Raw genomic sequence first — 17,937 nt, 5'->3', positions numbered from 1 at the left:
CAGCAGAGTGAACAGGCCAGTCGACGGGCCCACCTGCAGTAAATACACCTGTGTCCCTCAGTCTCACAGGTGTTGTAGTAGAGGGTGAAGTGGGACTGAGTAACCAGGGACCCATGTAGGGGACCCAATCAGAGTCAGATATACTGTAGATGCCTATATGCATGACAGGCGTCCATTGGACCTGGCTGTAGGACTACAATGGGCCCACTGAGGAAGTTTACCTGATGAAGGTCTAGGACCGAAACGTTTTGTATTTATTTATTAAATAAAACAGCGAAATGGTCAGTGTGCGGGAGTTTTTTTTTTCAAATTGTCTGCTGAGGGACCCATGGGCCATGCATCTCCGACGCACCTGCCAGCTGAGGTGTGTGGAGGAAGAAAAACACCAGTTCAATGTACATACAGTAGGCCCCCAAATATGTCTACGTGCGCCGCTCCCTGCTCCCTCTCACTGGGCGAAGAGCAGCACGCCGCTGAAGGTGGTGTAGTGTGCCGTGCTGTCGTACACCCAGGAGTCCTTCCAGAGGCGCACGTACACCTGGTCCCCTTGCTCCAGGTGCAGGGTCACCCCGTTGGAGCCGTTGGCCGCCCCGTCGCGCTGCGTCTGCCCCTTGGCCACGCTCACCACCATCTCCTGGTTGCGATGCAGGGACACGGAGGCGGGCTGGGGGGAGAGGGAGCACTCGAACACGGAGAAGAGGTACACCCCCCTCACCGGGGCGGTGAAGATGCCTGTTGAAAAGGGAGGGAGGAGAAAAGGGGAAGAGAGCTGGATGTTAGAATAAGAGGTAGGCCTAAGTTATTTTTGTAAGTTACGAATATGAATATGAATACAAATACGAATACGAGTACTTTATTATCCACAATGTGGAAATTTGCAGTCAAACACTGCATTTGCACAAAGCAGAAGAAGAGAAAATTAAAATAAGCATAGCATCAGTGGAGGGGTGTTTAAAATAATAAAATAGCAGAAAAGTACAAAAAATATGATCAATATAATAATAAAATAAATACAAGGGGGGAGGGGGGTCACTCGAACAGGGAGAAGAGGTACGGTACACCTCCTCACGGGGACAGCGAAGATGCCTGTTCAGAGATGTTGCAGAGAGACAGATAAGAGGATTTTTTTATTTTTGTTTTTTATTTGAAATTATTAATTGTTTTTATTCTTATTTTTGTTTCGTTTATTTTTCTTGACGTAATCTTACAGCATTTTGGTCAACTGCCTTTTGATCAAGCGCTGTTGCCTGTGTGATGAACTTTAGGATATTTCTACACCTAGTCCCCTAGGCTGAGTTCGCTTGAAAGGCTAAAAGGGACCAGGTGTAAGTTATTTTAATTTTCTCTTTTGATATTTCCTTCCTGTTTCTCTGAGAAACAGGAAGGAAACATCAAAATGTTACAGCCCTCAAGTTCAAAAAAGGCAAAGGGAAGATGTGAGAGGACAAAACAAAAACTAAGGTTTAAATGGCCTAAATATGACTAGATTAGCAATAATTCTTGCAAGACAAAAAAACCCAAATTGAACATCAGCTATTCTAAAGTTTCTACCCCTCTGGTGTTCAGGAGACATGCAAGGGGAAGTCCAAACGTCTCGGTCACAGTCAGACCATCATCACTTCATTTGAGAAGCACTTTTTTGTTTTTGTTTTCTATAATGCAATAAAAATATAATATTGCATCAGCACTAAGGTGTGCGAGCTCCCCTTGCTAGCTCCAGTTTACCTAACCTACGCTCCCATCAGGCCCCAACAGGGCTGGACTGACCATCTGGCATAGCAGGCATTTACATTTCTGAAAATAGGGGACCACGAGGGTGCAGGGCCCACCGGTGAGTTAGCTCTGTGCCACTAATTATGAGGGGGCCCCTTTAAGCCAAAAGTTGCCCGGGCCCTATTTCTCCCCCAAGTCCAAAGGTGCGATACCTCCACTGGAAAGAACACCCCTGGTCTTCATTCATACTTTCTTGCAGAACTTGAATTGAATCATAAGGTCTTGCAGAACACGTTACCTGTAGCGGGCTGGAAGGCATTGCCTACGTTGGTAATGACGTCTTTGAAGGTCAGCGTTATGTCCGTGTTGAAAGGCCCTCTGTTGCCAGTGTCCCCAAGCGAGGCTGAAAACGCTACCTTGGGGCTCTCTACGAGACATCACATCATGCACACAAATAAGGGTTTTATGAGGCTGTTTAGGTCATATAATACCAAAGAAATTCAACAAATATAATAATAAAGTCAAATAGGAAGTTGAAAAAGACAATATATATATATATATATAGTACATAGACCTTTTAAATGAGGTGTAAAAATATATTGTTCCCTAGCACTGTACTTTGTAATTACACCAAAATACAACGTAAGAGTACCCAGCATTACATGATGTGGAAGTGTGGAAAGTTAGACGGCCTCTTGAGATACTGTACAGTACCTGAGATATCGCGTCTGAGTTCCTTCACACTGCTCTCTGCTTTCATCAGCCTGTATGTCAGCCTGCTCTCCATCGCCCTCAGAGCTGAGGTGAGCACTGTGTAAAAAAATACAGTTTGATGGTTACAAAATTACAGTTTGATGACAAAATTACAGACAAAATACAGTTTGATATTTACTAAATAACAGTTTGATGATGCATGTCATGCTTCATTCATTCTGCTTCAACAGTTTACTTTGACAGCTAAAGCCTTTTTGTGCATAGCATATGGGCCCACTGGCTCATTGCAGAAAAAAGTCAAGTACATCATACCAACTTTGCTATGACATTACAGAGAGCCGTAGTCTCTTAGTGCAGGTCGCCGGCAGGCCTATTCACTATTTGCTGAAAGTACTCCACTACATCATAACAACAGTACTATGACATTGCCGAGAGCCTTAAGTAACAGATCAAGACATAGTCATTACAGTTTTGCAGACAATTAGGTTATAACTTAGGCTCTGCCCTAAGGGGTTTAGTAACAGATTAAGACTAGGTCATTACAGTTTTGCTGACAATTAGGTTATAACATAGGCTCTGCACAAAGAGGTTAAATGAATGAAGTGAACTTTTTTCAGAGACGCTGAAACGCTTTCTGGTAACTCTAAACTGAGTATGTTCTTTTGTGTAAAGGAAGACACAATGATTTGCAGAAGTGAAACACAACTGTCAATGAATAAAAAACTGGACTTACTCTCATTCTCCCTCTGAAGGCTCTCCAGCCTCTTCTCTGTGTTTCTGATTCGTCTGTCCAAGGCGGCCGTTATCATCCAGAAGGCAGCATTCCCGCCGTTGTTGGCAGGGAACTGGATCTCGATCTCATTTTCGATCCCCTCATCACCGCGTACACTTGGGGACATGCCGGCCATGCCAGCCGGGTCCCCTCTCCCTTGCCTGCTCGCTTCAGGCGGGAGCTGAGCGGCAGACACCATGCAGTACCCCAGACAGACCAACAGCACCCAGGCAGTCCTCATCTCGGCAGAGTTGGAGTTCCAGAGGTGGATGGATGGATGGATGGATGGATGGATGGATGGATGGAGATGGAGGTTTGGATGAATGGATGGATGGATGGATGGATGGATTAATGGATGAATGGATGAATGGATGAATGGATGGAGGTTTGGATGGAGTGAAATATGTCTTGTTGCAGTCTCGTCTCAGCCTTTAAATAGGTAGCCAACTACCTGATATCAGGCTGATCAATTGCTGCTGGCTGAGTACCAGGGACTGTAAAACTATTATGCAACGTAATGGCATAGCTGCTTTACTTTTCAGGCTGAACTGGATCCCCGCAACCACACTTAACATTCATCATTTTTTTCTGTGATTGTGATGGGGTGCGTCTTGAAGCTATGACGTCCTATTTTTGGTGTGCTGCCTTTATCAATGATTCCTTTGAAACAGTCAAACTTACATCAGAGGAAAAGTCTTGAGCAATTGTCCTCCAACTCGAGAATTCTGAATGAAAACATAGGAATAACATTGCTAACATCAGGGCACACTAAGAGTTCATCATGGCAAATATGATTCAGTGGTGTATTGCACTCCACTTAAATCTATTAATCTTAATCAACATAATTAGTCTCAAGAAAAGTGTGTCAGTGAAATAACATCTACTGATAAGACGATAGTAACTGGCCTGAGCAGGTACAGATACACATCACAGGTCAAGGGTTTTGTTTTTCTCAGCTGGGAGCAGTGGCGTGCACAGACGTGTTGGGGGGCGGCGCTCAAGAGGGGGCACGGATGGCGAGTGTAACTATCTATGAGTGTAACTTCCAGCTGCCTTACTAGGCTACAGAGGCTGTACAGCACTGGTCTCCAAACAACGGCCCGCGGGCCAACTGCGGCCCGCGGGCAGCAAATTTCTGGCCCGCCATGAGGTCCTTAAAAATGAAACCATAAATGCGCCTATTTGTGGCCATGCGCGATTTTCGATCACAAAAACGTCAGTCATCTCTCCTAAGCATTCACAAACAGTTAAATCTTATAATAACAGTCTCACAGACATTGACAATGAGGGAAAGTGGTGAAGTGCAATCTGTTGTCTCCTAGACATCTAGACAAGCCGTTATTTATCATTGCGTTTACCTCGGTCATCAGACCATTCGCAAAACAATTGTGCGGTATCGAAGCACTCTCCTCTCTTCTGGTTGATCATGAGGGCAATTCTCTCCTTCCCTATGTTTATGTATTTAGCAGGCCAGATACATTTTGTCTTTTGTTTACTCACATTTATGTGAAGTTTGGATGACAATTATCCCGTATTTTGGAAGTATCATTTATGCAAGGTAGTAGCCTACATGTAGAGACGTTAAAGCAATTCAAGCTTCAGAGAACAGTCGTTACCAAAAGAAGGGAGGACAAAAACGAAACCAGTTCCTTTAAAATGTCTTGGAAATATAGAGCCAGGTAGAAGATTAGCTGAGTATTCCTGAAGGTCAACGTTGCTGGGTGCAGCCTGCGCGCCGCGGTGAGCCGCGCCCTTTCTATTAAACCTGGAGAGTCATGAGGCGCGAAGCGCACAGTTATTTAAGCCAAGTCGTCAGAGTTTTCTCAACTCTCTTCTGTTTGCAGATGTAAACGATTCTCCTTTGCTTCTATTGTATGTCTTTGTTATATCAGTTTTGCTTTGTCTTGCACTCGTAATATTGAAGGTCTGGCTGACCGTATCTGTATTTCTGTATCGCACGTGTATAACTGTATCGCATTCCTAATTTAGCCTATCTGAAGGCGCCACGGGAGCATCTGAGAACAGTAGGCTACCTTGCTCCACCCTACCCCTAACCCGAATTTCAGAAATGTCCAGGAAACATACGTAGGCTAGTAGTTAGGCAGAATAGGGTTTAATATTCCTGATGGCCCACCTCATCTCCCCGACAGCCCCGACGGTGAGCGTGTTTCCCTCTGTTCAACCAGAAGAGAGCGCTCAGTTATGCAGTTAGAGCACACCTCTGTTAAATGTGGACGATTCTCCTCCCCTGCACTATTTTTCTGTATTTGTGATATCACCCTCTTTGCATTTTAGCTGACGTACTGTAGTAGCCTATTCTAGCCTAAATGTGGAGGATATTTTTCCCCCGTAGTTTGGTACGTTATGCGAGATCAGTTGAGCAGAGAATGCATGATACACCGGGAATGCGTTGGAGGAAAACTAATATGATTTTCGAAAACGACCACAATAAAGAAATATATAGACGAGCATTCCTGGAAACTAACTATTTCATCTGCCTGGGTGCCACCTGTGGCATGGGCTTGCGTCTTTTCTGTTCAGGCAGAGGTGAGATGCAGCGCACGAGTTCAATGAGATTTAATCGCTATGGAAATGACTTTTGTTCCTCGACCGAATTGGAATTTTGGCGCACATTGACCTATATTTGTTTTAGGTCTTGTTATGTAGCCTAAATCTCTCTCCCCCTCCCTCCCTCCGTGACTGAAGTGGCTCTGTTGGAGAGCACGTTCAGCAGTTGAACATGCATTCAGCAGTTGAACGTGCTCTCTCTCTCTCTCTCTCTCTCTCTCTCTCTCTCTCTCTCTCTCTCTCTCTCTCTCTCTCTCTCTCTCTCTCTCTCTCTCTCTCGTTAACCTGTCCACAGTTGGTCTTTATTTACATTCCTCCCTGGCACTATATTGCAACAGCTAATACTAATATTTTAATATTTCAATATTTCAACAGTGTTTCTATTATTTATTTTTATTTTTATTATTTTTATTATTATTTTATTTTATTTATTTATTTATGGGGGGGGGGCTCGTGGCCTCGCTTGCTCTACATTATTTGGCCCTTGGGAAAAGTTAATTGGAGACCACTGCTGTACAGTATCGGAGAATTATTGTCCCATGCTTTTGATTGTCAAGAATTTGTTGATGATCATGTCAACATGAACCATAGTGCTCAAACTTGGTATGAAGCTTCTATGCACAGCCAGTGTCCAGGTGCTGGCACTGTTCACATACAGTTTGACTTAATTATTTGTTTGGACTTGATTGTTGCAACAGCAAAATTAAACTCACCAGGTTGTGGTATTTTTTCTACTGTTCCATGAATCAAAGTACATTGTGACAAAAAATGTAAATTAAAAAGAACTTTTCAAAAAGGGAATTTTTTTGTCAAGAAGAGCAAAGGGGCAGGTACTTTAGCACCACCTCGTCCCTATCTGCACGCCTAAGGCTGGGAGCTATTGCCACAGGGAGAGGCTTGTGACAAGGGTGTGACAGGATGAATGATTGACTAATCAAAAGACACAAGGTGTTAGATATTGAAAGGACAGTGTTGAAATATTCACAGGGTAAATTTTTATTACTTGTTGTTGCAAAAGTACATGACAGTTGCATTGAGTATGAGTATGAGTTTGAGTAGGCCTATGGGTTGGGTTGAGTTGGGACACAAAATCTGTGGCAGTTTCACAGCGCAATTATGTGATCGGGTCACGGAGTGCTTTCCGTGATGGGCCCACGGAAGTACATTCTCTATGTTGCCAAAGCTTTGTGTTCCTACTGTCTTGTTCCAAATTGTGTTTTTGTTCCAAATTGTGTTCTCTCATAACATAGTATAATTTCACTTTTTGACTCATCGACGACCAAGCTGCAATTTGTTGGATGTAACATGAAAAAGTAGAATCTAAGCTTGAATTTGGTGTATGACACACTGTCAGGATAATTATTTATGATTCTAAAATGCATCAGTGTTGAAAGTATTTTTACATTGGAATTTTGAGTGCAGATCTTTACGTTGGAATTTCTCACAAGTTAGTTATTCTGAGCCTGTGTGCGGCAGAATCTTAACTTTAACCTTACTCAATTTTAAAGATATCAAGCTGAACTTTTCAGAATATGTTCTTTACAATGTAGACGTTTTTATGCATAAAGTTGAGATTCACCAAAAAATGACCTTAGCTAGATTTTTATAGGCAGGGTCACATTTGTCTCTGACTTCACTGGCGGTTAGGTTTAGAGGTCTAGGTCTAGGTACTGATTAAATTGGGCACACCATAAATTGCTACAGCAATAGTAAAAAATGAATTTGGTATGAACCATCTGAAAAAGGCAATTCACCACTGTGAGGTATATTATCACTTTTCTGATGATAGACTTTATGCAGTGGGAATACATATAGAAAGCAATTCCGTGACTCCATCATAGAATTTTGGTAAAATCTGTGAAAATATGTACCACGTTTCTCTCACGGAATACTGTGAAATCAGGTTACATCTACATTGTTACACAATTACTAACTAAAATACAAACGATATATCTACAAGGGTAAAATAGCATGTTTTATTTACAATATATTACATTCAGGGCTTGACATTGACATTTGCTCTCACAAGTCACTAGCCACTCAGCTTTCTACTACCAAAAATTTGATAGGCCTATTGTTTTTTTGATCATGACACTGTTTATCTAACCTCAGCAGATAAGGTGCTAAAGCAAGACGATGTGTGCATTTCTTTCTACATGGAAATAAATCAACAAATAGAAACTGAGTAGCTGAGCTTTTTCATGAGTTTCAATACACACACTTGATACTCAAGGGGAAAACAACAGAATATTGGCAACTCCAATTTGTCATACAATAGAATAAGCTACCTGCCAAACTGGCTAATGACACTAAAATTATTAGCAGCCACAGCCGAGTTTTACCAGCATTTGGCCGGTTGGCAGGTGCCTATGCCCAGCCCTGATTACATTACACGTCCCCATAAGGTTGGGAGGGAGCATGGAATTCTCTAAAATCTTTACAGTTTGGAGCGTGCCCGTTCTTCTTCCAACATCACTGTGCTCCAGTGCACAAATAAAGGTCCATAAAGACATGGAAGACAGAGTATGGCATGGATGAATTTGACTTGAACCCAACAGAACACGTTTGGGATTAATTAGAGTGGAGACGGAGAACCACACATCATTGTGTGACCTCACCAATGTGCTTTGGGAAGAATGGTCAAAAATTCCTATAAACACACTCTTCAACCTTGTGGCCAGCCTTCTCAGATATGTTGAAGCTGTAATACCTACTAAAGGTGGACCAATATCATATTGCACTCTATGGGTTAGGAATAGGATGACAATTCACATGTGAGTCAAGGCAGATTAGCGAATAGTTTTGGTAATATAGTGTTTGGCCAGAATTAAAGTCCCAAATAGGCCACTGTATTTCACAAATTGGCTGGTCTGTCTTGTGCACATGATGAGCTGGAAGTAAATTGGCTTTCACAAATAGGCTGTTGCAGGACCTCTTTGTTTGAAAATTGTTTTTGCACTGATAGACAATATAAACGCCATTTTAAAGGGTTTATGAAACGAAAACAAAGTAAAGGAATTTGACCATTTCCAGGACAGATTCTGAAAGTTCTAAGCCTTGTGAATAAAATGGGATATTGTCTGGGTGATATTTTGTCCTAAAAGTCAAGGCATTGTCAAGCAGTGTGTTGCTGGAGGGCCGAACGGTGCCAGCTGCAAAAAAGGCTATTTGACAGAAGGAATATCTTTGCACAAGTTCCCTTCTGTGAAGAATGATGGAACTGTGGCCAACAAGGAGAAGGCTAAAACAAGGGCTCTGTGGATCCAATTCGTACGCAGGCACCGGAGTGGTTTTGAAGCAAGCTCGTGGTCACTGTTGTGCTTGGCACATTTCCACCCCTCGTGCTTCACCACAAATGTGGAGATCGCGGGCATGGTTGGACTGAAGAGAATGCTATCAGAGAGGGTTTATAGGTAAAAAGGCTATGATGCTATTGCCTCAAGCAGTTCCAACAATTGACAGGTGAGTGCACTGCTTTGCTTTAGGCTACTCGGTTTACCTTGTCCATCTGCTTTGTATGTTGTTTTCAGGAAAGGGTAATGCACATTGCATGCCAAACCGATGTGAATGCTCTCGGGATATGCACTTTTTGTTGATTGCCATTCAACTGGTCAATAAATTGGTTTTGGGAGGATATCTGCGCTTCAGCCTCCGTGGTGCTCTCGGTCAAGGACAGCCAACGCACAGACTGGGCTACTGCTTAGCGAATAAACGGAGATGCATATAGCGTAGGCCTACTTTGAAGCGTTTGATTGTTTGTTTTCAGTATTGTGGTGCACGTGTGGCTGACGTTTGGACACACCTCGTCCTCAGAGTCAGGCTGAGGGACACAATAATAATAATGATAAACGCTAAAAATATGTTGAGGACTCAGGCTATCTGGGGTGTTTTTCCAACAGCCTAATACCTCCGTTTTTCTCTAGTTGATGACATTTTTGCATGTACATGCATTTCAATCACACTATATCGCGCAATTGAATCAAAATGCCCCCCATTTGTCAACAAATACCACACGCCACGTCATCTTTGGGTCATGGCAAAGCGCCCTTAGCAACCGTAACCATAAACAAAACGAAATGTCAGGCTATGTCAACAATCGTCACTTCGCCTGTCAGACATGTCACTTTCTGCAGATGTATCAGTGCCTCTGAAATAGATTTGTGCTGCTGTTTTTTTTTTCTCATGAGGTTGGATGTGTGGTTTTTCGACTCGCTGATGTTTGTATGAGAATTTTGGTTCCTTTATAAGATGTGGGTCCATCAAACGTGTGTTGTTTTCTCAGATTGCCATACTAGCAAACCAGGGACTTTCCTCTATGATGTCACAGCCCAGCTCATTAGTCAAACCAAATTTCACAGAATTCACACTTTGAGTTGCCATTTTCACAAGTTCCTCCAGGATGATTGGGTTCAAAGTCTCATTGATGCTATCAGAAAAAACAAGGCTTTAATGGGAATGACCGTTTGTTTTCGTTTCATAACCTCTTTAAAAGTCTAACAATACTTTTTATATACTTATTTACAGTATACACACACATGTGCACATGCATAAACAACAACTATAATAGGGCTTGGCATTAACTTTTTGCTCACCGGCCTATATGGCTAGTGGTTTTCCTGAGTCACTAGACAGCTCTGCCTTTTTACTAGCCACAGTTTTGTTGTCAGTATTCTTTCCTTACCATGCCTCGTCTGAGCTCTGAGGATGACGTGCTAATTGAAAGTGAAAATGTTTTAGACAAATAGAATCTGAGTATTCTTGACCTTAAATATACCAACTGAAATAATAATAGTATAAACTGTGATGTCAAACCCAAGAATACATTACCTGCTGCTAACATGGCTAGTGAGACTTGTGTTATTACTAGCCACAACCAAGTTGTACCCATTTTTGGTGCCAGTGTCAAGCCCTGATATACCGTATGCACTGTACAAACTGAGCATGAGCAACGTCACACTTTCCTTCAGCACACGTCCTACACGCCCAGCACCTATAGGTGTCACTTACCAAGACAGATGACATAATTCCCAATCAGAGTTGAGTAATTTTTCCGCACTGACAAATGCAGAAGTAACAACATAACAAATCTATCTTGTGGCACGCATCTATTACCATGGCAGTGATTATTAAGAGTGAGTTTTAAGATTTAAAAAAAACCCTCAGCACTGGAATATACGTAGGCTTTGTATTACTCAATGAAAATGACCTGTAGCACTCAGGGAGCTCCATGGGGACATCATGTTGTTGGACTTGTGCATTGAGCTTGTGCATTTCAGGTCTTTGGTTCATGTCATAGAATGCGGAAAATATTGTGCTTTAAAGCGACACCCAACCATTTTTTAGAAATAAGTGCAATTTAACCCATTTTAGCCTGGAGCGACATACAGTGCCCTCCATAATTATTGGCACCCCTGGTTGAGATGTGTTTTTTAGCTTCCAATTATTTATTTTTTTTTCTAAATAATATGGGACCTTAATGGAAAAAAAGATAAAAATCCAACCTTCAATACAAGTGCATTTATTCAGTGGGGAAAAAATCCCACATAAAGAAATAATTATTTGACATCAAATAATGTGTGTCACAATTATTAGCACCCCTGGTGTTAATATTTTGTACAACCCCCTTTTGCCAACAAAACAGCACCTAATCTTCTCCTATAATGTTTCACAAGATGGGAAAAGACAGAAAGAGGGATCTTCAGCCATTCCTCTTTGCAGAATCTCTCTAAATCATCCAGAGACCTGGGTCCTCTCCTCTGTACTCTCCTCTTCAGCTCACCCCACAGGTTCTCAATGGGGTTGAGGTCAGGGGACTGAGATGGCCATGGGAGGAGCTTGATTTTGTGTCTGGTGAACCATTTCTGTGTAGATTTGGCCATATGTTTAGGGTCATTGTCTTGCTGAAAGACCCAGTGACGACCCAGCTTCAGCTTTCGGGCAGAGGGCAACAGATTTTGATTTAAAATGTCCTGGTATTTCAAAGCATTCATGATGCCATGCACCCTAACAAGGTTCCCAGGGCCTTTGGAAGCGAAACAGCCCCACAGCATCACTGACCCACCCCCATACTTCACAGTGGGTATGAGGTGCTTTTCAGCATGCGCATCTTTCGTGGTACGCCAGACCCACTTAGAGTGTTTGTTGCCAAAAAGCTCAATCTTGGTCTCATCTGACCAAAGCACACGGTCCCAGTTGAAGCCCCAATACCTCTTGGCGAACTCCAGACGCTTGCGTTTATGATTGTGAGTGAGGAAAGGTTTTCTCCGTGCATGCCTCCCAAACAGCTTGTTGGCGTGTAGACAGCGCCTGATGGTTGATTTGGAGACTTTGTGACCCCAGGATGCTACCATTTGTTGTAATTCTGTAACAGTGAGCTTTGGAGATCTTTTGATTTCTCTTACCATCCTCCTCACTGTGCGTGGTGGCAAAATAAACTTGGGTCCTCGTCCAGGCTTGTTTACCACTGTTCCAGTTGTTTTGAACTTCTTAATTATTCCTCTCACAGTGGATATGGGCAGCTGCAGTTGAGTGGCAATCTTCTTGTAGCCTCTGCCTGACCTGTGAAGGTCGACGCACATCTGCCTCACTTGTATGCTGTGTTCCTTTGTCTTTCCCATGTTTAAGAGTGGATAAGAGAAATGGCCTCGGTGTCACGTCATATTTATACCCCAGGGAAACAGGAAGTGATGAATTACTAATTAAATGTTCCTACATACTCTGGTAAACTTTGTAAACTACTGTAGAAATGACAGAAATGCTTCAATTATATTTATTTCCTGGGAATTGTTAAGGGTGCCAATAATTGTGGAACAGGTGATTTAATGAAAAATAATTATTTTTTAGTCAGGGATTTTTTTTATTTTCTTACAATTCATTTGAGTTGAAGGCTACATTTTCCTACAATTTTCAGTGTGACACTATTCTTCTGCAATAAACACTGAATTTATTTTAAGGCTTTTAACACATCTCAACCAGGGGTGCCAATAATTATGGAGGGCACTGTATATAGCCTACGCTGCATTCAGGCTCTTGAGATTTCAGTGGGTTTTTTTGGGGTTTTTTAAAATAAAAAATTCAGGCTTTAATGGGCAGAGGGCACCTTTTCCCAAAAAGTGGTCAGGCTAAAATGAGTTAAATCTCCACATTGATTTTTGTCTTCCTCCTACTCTTCCAGCAGATTTCCCTGAAAGTCAGTCTCTCTTCAGTCTAGCAATGCAATTTGTACCTCCAAGCTAGCATACAGCATATAATTGAATTGAATGGGACCTAGTAAAATGAAATGCTTTAAAGCGTCTGAGGACTTCATAATCAAAACGTGTGAGTGGTGTGATGGATCACAGAACGTTAGTTATGTACAATCTATGTGATGGATGCATGGCTCAAGTGGTCCTAATGCAGGCATACTCTGTCCTGTCATCGATGCTCCTCACTTGGGCTACGTTGGGGTTTCCACCATGGACCACAGTGGTGTAGGTGACATCATCCTAAAACACAAAAATGGGATGCCAATATTTTAGAGAAAATGTATACGAACCCAGAAAGAGTATTACACTGTGAGAGTAAAATGTCTTTTCAGTTTAAATTTCTGCAGGTGTATATAGGCATATTTATACAGTATTGAACTCTGAAAATTTTACACAGACAAAGGAGTGAAAAAAATGAAACAAAGTCAATTTCAACTCTTTAAGAGTTATATTAACACTGTTTTACTGGGTATAAAACCAAACTGACACAGAAAAGTCGTCTGCAGCAGGACCCTACAGTATGTTCTTCGCTGATATCTATGCATGAATAAGTGTGTTAAAGCATGGCATAATAACAGCGGAAGGAGGCCCTGCTTACAAGTATGGATATTTTTGTAAACACATGCTTTTTATATACTGTTTTTTATATACTGAGTGTGTGTGTGTGTGTGTGTGTGTGTGTGTGTGTGTGTGTGTGTGTGTGTGTGTGTGTGTGTGTGTGTGTGTGTGTGTGTGTGTGTGTGTGTGTGTGTGCGCGCGCGCACGTATGTGGCAGCTACTCCACTCTATTGACAACACAATCATTTCAGGCTTTTGTTTGTCAATCTATCACCCTGTTTTAATAATGAATATAATGTACAGTATGATGTGCACAGCTCTACCAGTAAATTAATACACAAACAAATAAACAAACAAACAAACAAACAAATAAATACCTTTGGGTTTTGGTTGTGCATCTCGGCAGATTTTACACCTAATGGAGTGAATAAGAATTAATTTGCGTTAATTTGCTAGAGAGAGAGAGAGAGAGAGAGAGAGAGAGAGAGAGACAGAGAGAGCGAGCGAGTGAGTACCTTTACATCTGAAATACAGGAAAGCTGTCCCTCCTCCCAGCAGCAGTATTGCCAGTAAAGCAGCTGGGATGATAATGAAGTATGGCGGTGGCTTGTCCTCGGTGTCTGCAAATGAACAGAGCTCTCAGTCTGTAGCATCACGCAGCCTCTACATCAACCAAGTCACTTGAATAAACACTCGTGCCACTATTGTCTTTGGGTCACCACGAACCCTTTTCATTTTGAACCCTATCCAGATTGTGCTTTTTTTTGGCACCCCCAACACCCCCCCCTCCCCTATCACGTCATACATGGAAAAATGGATTCAGCTTCTTATTATATTGCAGCAAGCAGTAAGTCTTCAACAAGAGTATAGCATTACCAAATTAGCAGGGCATGATCTACATAAGAACAAAATAAAGCATTCCACTGGTGGAGCGGTGAGCATTACAACGCTATAACAGGGGTCACAGGAAGAATAGGACAACACTGGCCATTAACTAGCCTGGTTCTCACCGACAGTGCGTGTGTATAGCTCCGGAGCCCCCTGGTGGAGCAGAGCTATACCCACTACCGTCTGGTAGCGCTGCCATTATCATGCTCTTCTCGAGTAGAAAATAAACCGAGCATATATTGCTTAATTATCAATGGCAGCTCGCATTGATGAGTCACAGGACAGATTCTAGACCAGGGATTCTTAACCTTTTTGACGTTGAGGCCCATTTTTTTCAGTGCAGAGTGGCCTGGGGCCCATCTAATGTTGCCCATGGCCACACACATTTTATATGTATAAATAATAATAATAATTATTATTATTATTCGCGTCGCATCTTCCACTATATAAAAAAACCAGCGATGCGTGGTCATTTAACCCCTTAGCGCAGCACTATGGTTCTCTGTAATATCATAGCAATGTTGTTATGATGTAGTTAAGCATTTTCAGCAAGTGAATAGGGTCGCCGGCGACCCCTGCTGCCGTAAGAGGCTACGTGGCAGAACGGCGCTAGATTAAAAGTACGCACGCTGTCTTCAACATCTTGCACGGTCCACGGGACCCTCCGGTGCGAGATTGAAACTTTTCCGCGGCCCTCAAGTTTCTGAGCACTGCCCAGCTTTGGGCCGCTGACCTATGGTTAAGAATCCCTGTTCTAGACTATATTGACTCTTTAGAGATGAACAGAAATCGTTTTTGGAGGAGTTTGTTTTTAGGGAGAAGTTGCAATAAATGCACCATTTATTTTCTAACTTGAAAAGAGCATGTTAACGGCAGTGCTACCAGACGGTAGTTTGTATACACATGCACCGTCGGTGAGAACCGGGCCAGCCATTAACCACCTGAACTTGTAAATTGAACTGTGACTCTGCACCATGCTTGCCCCACAGATATTACATAGTCTACATAAGAAATCTTCAATTTCTTCAGTGATAATAAGACTCAACATTTGATCATCGAACTCTTGATAATCAGACTCAACCTTTGTCATCAGTGGGTTTAGGTCCTGGTGTTGTAGATGTTGTAGGAGTTGTTGGGGGTACAGGTGGTGAATCTGGAAAATGCAAGGTAAATATATCTCACTGAAGTTAAACGATATCTCACTAAAGACGTCATTATTACTGTACATGTGTCCTAGAAGTAACGAGGCACAACAGGGATAATCCGAATTGACTGTCCACATATGTGTGTGTGTGTGTGTGTGTGTGTGTGTGTGTGTGTGTGTGTGTGTGTGTGTGTGTGTGTGTGTGTGTGTGTGTGTGTGTCTGTGTCTGGGTGTCTTTGTGTGTTCAATTTACATTAAATTGCTAGAATGTTCTCATTGACAAACACAAAGATGATGTCCAAAGTATGTTTTTGTATCAAATGTCCTACCTGTTATTTGAAGTCTAATGTCTCTGTAGTGAGATTTGTCCTCACATCTGTAGTCTCCCTCATCTCCTTTAGTGAGGCGTGATATGAAAAGGGAGCGATTTCCTGGAGAGTCTTCAACAAATAACCGGACCCTGTCTCTGTAGTCTTCATGTATACGTGCCTGTTCGTAAATCACTGTATCTGAAGCTCCTGGATTTTTTATCCATCTCAAGCCTCTGCTGTGCGTCTGGCCATCAACACAGGAGCATGGCAGGAGAACATCTTCACCAGAGTATTTGGAGACTTCAATAGTGGTGTCATCATGCAATTGACATCCTTTGGAGTCGTACAATTATTATTTCTCGTGAATTTACATTGCCGCTCAACATACAGTAGGCTATTTGTATGAAGTAGAGGTGATTCTTTCATTGGCTGGACATGATATCATCATAGTTTAGTAGGCTATACTGTATTTACACTGGGAACAGAACACAGCTGCTGCATTTGGACAACTGACTTATGCTGAGATGGTATGCGTAGGTAGCAGTGAGATTTTAGAAATAGTCCTACATGTAATATGACATTAGGCCTATGTGACAGCCTTAATTACTTACGTACCTGCTGAGATTCTGATGAGCGAGTAAAAGAATATCCAAATCATCGTTACAAACTTTGCGTATAGCTGTCACTTGGTTGTTTCTTTCTTGTTCCCTCTTTCTCACCCGCACGTATCAAGAGTTCTCACAGTGGTTCAGTAGCCTGTATATGCACACACGCCACTTCCTTCCTCCTTATTCAGAGACTTGCTCCTCTGATCGAGTCACAAAAACAGTAGCGCATGTTCTGCGTTTAGCAATACACTAGAAATGATAGAACTGCCAGACCAGTATAAAGTCAGTGTGCAAGGATATTGTCAAGAATCAGCTATTTGCCTGTAATACACTGTTATACACTTGCCTTAGCTTCATTTAATGGAAAATGATGTTACTGTTACATTATTATAACGTTGTGCGGCTGGGCCCACTGGCGGGCCTGTTCATTCTTCAACTTCTGTACATAAATAAAATAAAAAACTATGCAATTTTGATAGCTTCGTATCAAATAAAAATGAATTAAGACTACTGAAAAGGCACTTAGGGGGTTTTGCATCTGAACTCTTCAATATTACAACAATACTGCTATGACATTGTAGAGAGCCTTAAGTATGCCTAACTGATTAAGACTTGCTCATTACAATTTTGATGACAGGCTATTATAGAGGCTCTGCCGTAACGGGTTAATTTATTTCATGGAGGAAGGTAACAGGCAGAAGGAAGAACGTACAACATAAAAGACGAAATACGAAAAAAGAGCAGTTGCATCGTCACATACAGCTGACATATCATGCCACAAAGGGACCACAAAGGGAACCGTTGTTCCCACAGTCAATGTGACTGTTGGTTAGTCACATTCACATTTCTTCTCATCAAAGGACTGCTAACAGGGTAAATATAGCCAATGATGGTCTGTCTTCACCAGAATTTCTGTAAGTGTGTGTGTGTGTGTGTGTGTGTGTGTGTGTGTGTGTGTGTGTGTGTGTGTGTGTGTGTGTGTGTGTGTGTGTGTGTGTGTGAAATGTTCAAAGTAATAGTGCATGCAATAAAAGAAATAGCTAAGTCATAGGCTACTTCAAATCGTAGCATCACATTATATATTCATGTATCTTGTTCAATGACATATTTGCCATTTTTGGCATTCAGACCTTACTCTGCGCAACTCAAAAACAGGAAATTAAGTGTGATGACTAAAAAAAGGCCAAGTTACTCAACATTGTCACTGTTACCGACGTCATCAAAATCAATAGGGAAGAATGCAATATGACGACAGCCAACATGCTTGATGTTTCAGCAACTGTAGGCCTATTTATGGCCGTGGTGAGATCACACCATGTTGGAGCTATAGCATGAGGAGGTCTTGAGAGAGAAGTAAGAGAGAGAGACCTTGGCAGCCAAGTAGGGTCACAACTCTCATTGCTTTCATTGAAGACTC

General features: G+C 42.1%; 1 protein-coding gene and 1 gene segment (V, D, J or C); both read right to left on the bottom strand.

Moving 5' to 3' along the window:
* Positions 1 to 296: 296 nt before the first annotated feature.
* Positions 297 to 3,422, bottom strand: LOC134463203 (cerebellin-2-like). Its single transcript, XM_063216431.1, has 4 exons — positions 3,161 to 3,422; positions 2,428 to 2,523; positions 2,012 to 2,140; positions 297 to 732 (listed from the first exon to the last, which is right to left on the bottom strand). Exons 1-4 carry the CDS (start codon positions 3,396 to 3,398, stop codon positions 449 to 451), a joined length of 747 nt encoding a protein of 248 aa, XP_063072501.1. The 5' UTR covers positions 3,399 to 3,422; the 3' UTR covers positions 297 to 448.
* Positions 3,423 to 15,503: 12,081 nt separating this feature from the next.
* LOC134463202 (immunoglobulin lambda variable 6-57-like) lies at positions 15,504 to 16,578 on the bottom strand. The segment is given in 3 exon segments: positions 15,504 to 15,610; positions 15,931 to 16,245; positions 16,528 to 16,578. Coding segments are annotated over 3 exon segments (435 nt in total).
* Positions 16,579 to 17,937: the final 1,359 nt, after the last annotated feature.

The sequence above is a fragment of the Engraulis encrasicolus genome, chromosome 14, assembly GCF_034702125.1.
Source record: "Engraulis encrasicolus isolate BLACKSEA-1 chromosome 14, IST_EnEncr_1.0, whole genome shotgun sequence".
Lineage (NCBI taxonomy): Eukaryota > Metazoa > Chordata > Actinopteri > Clupeiformes > Engraulidae > Engraulis > Engraulis encrasicolus.
This window is presented reverse-complemented; position numbering and strand designations above follow the sequence as displayed.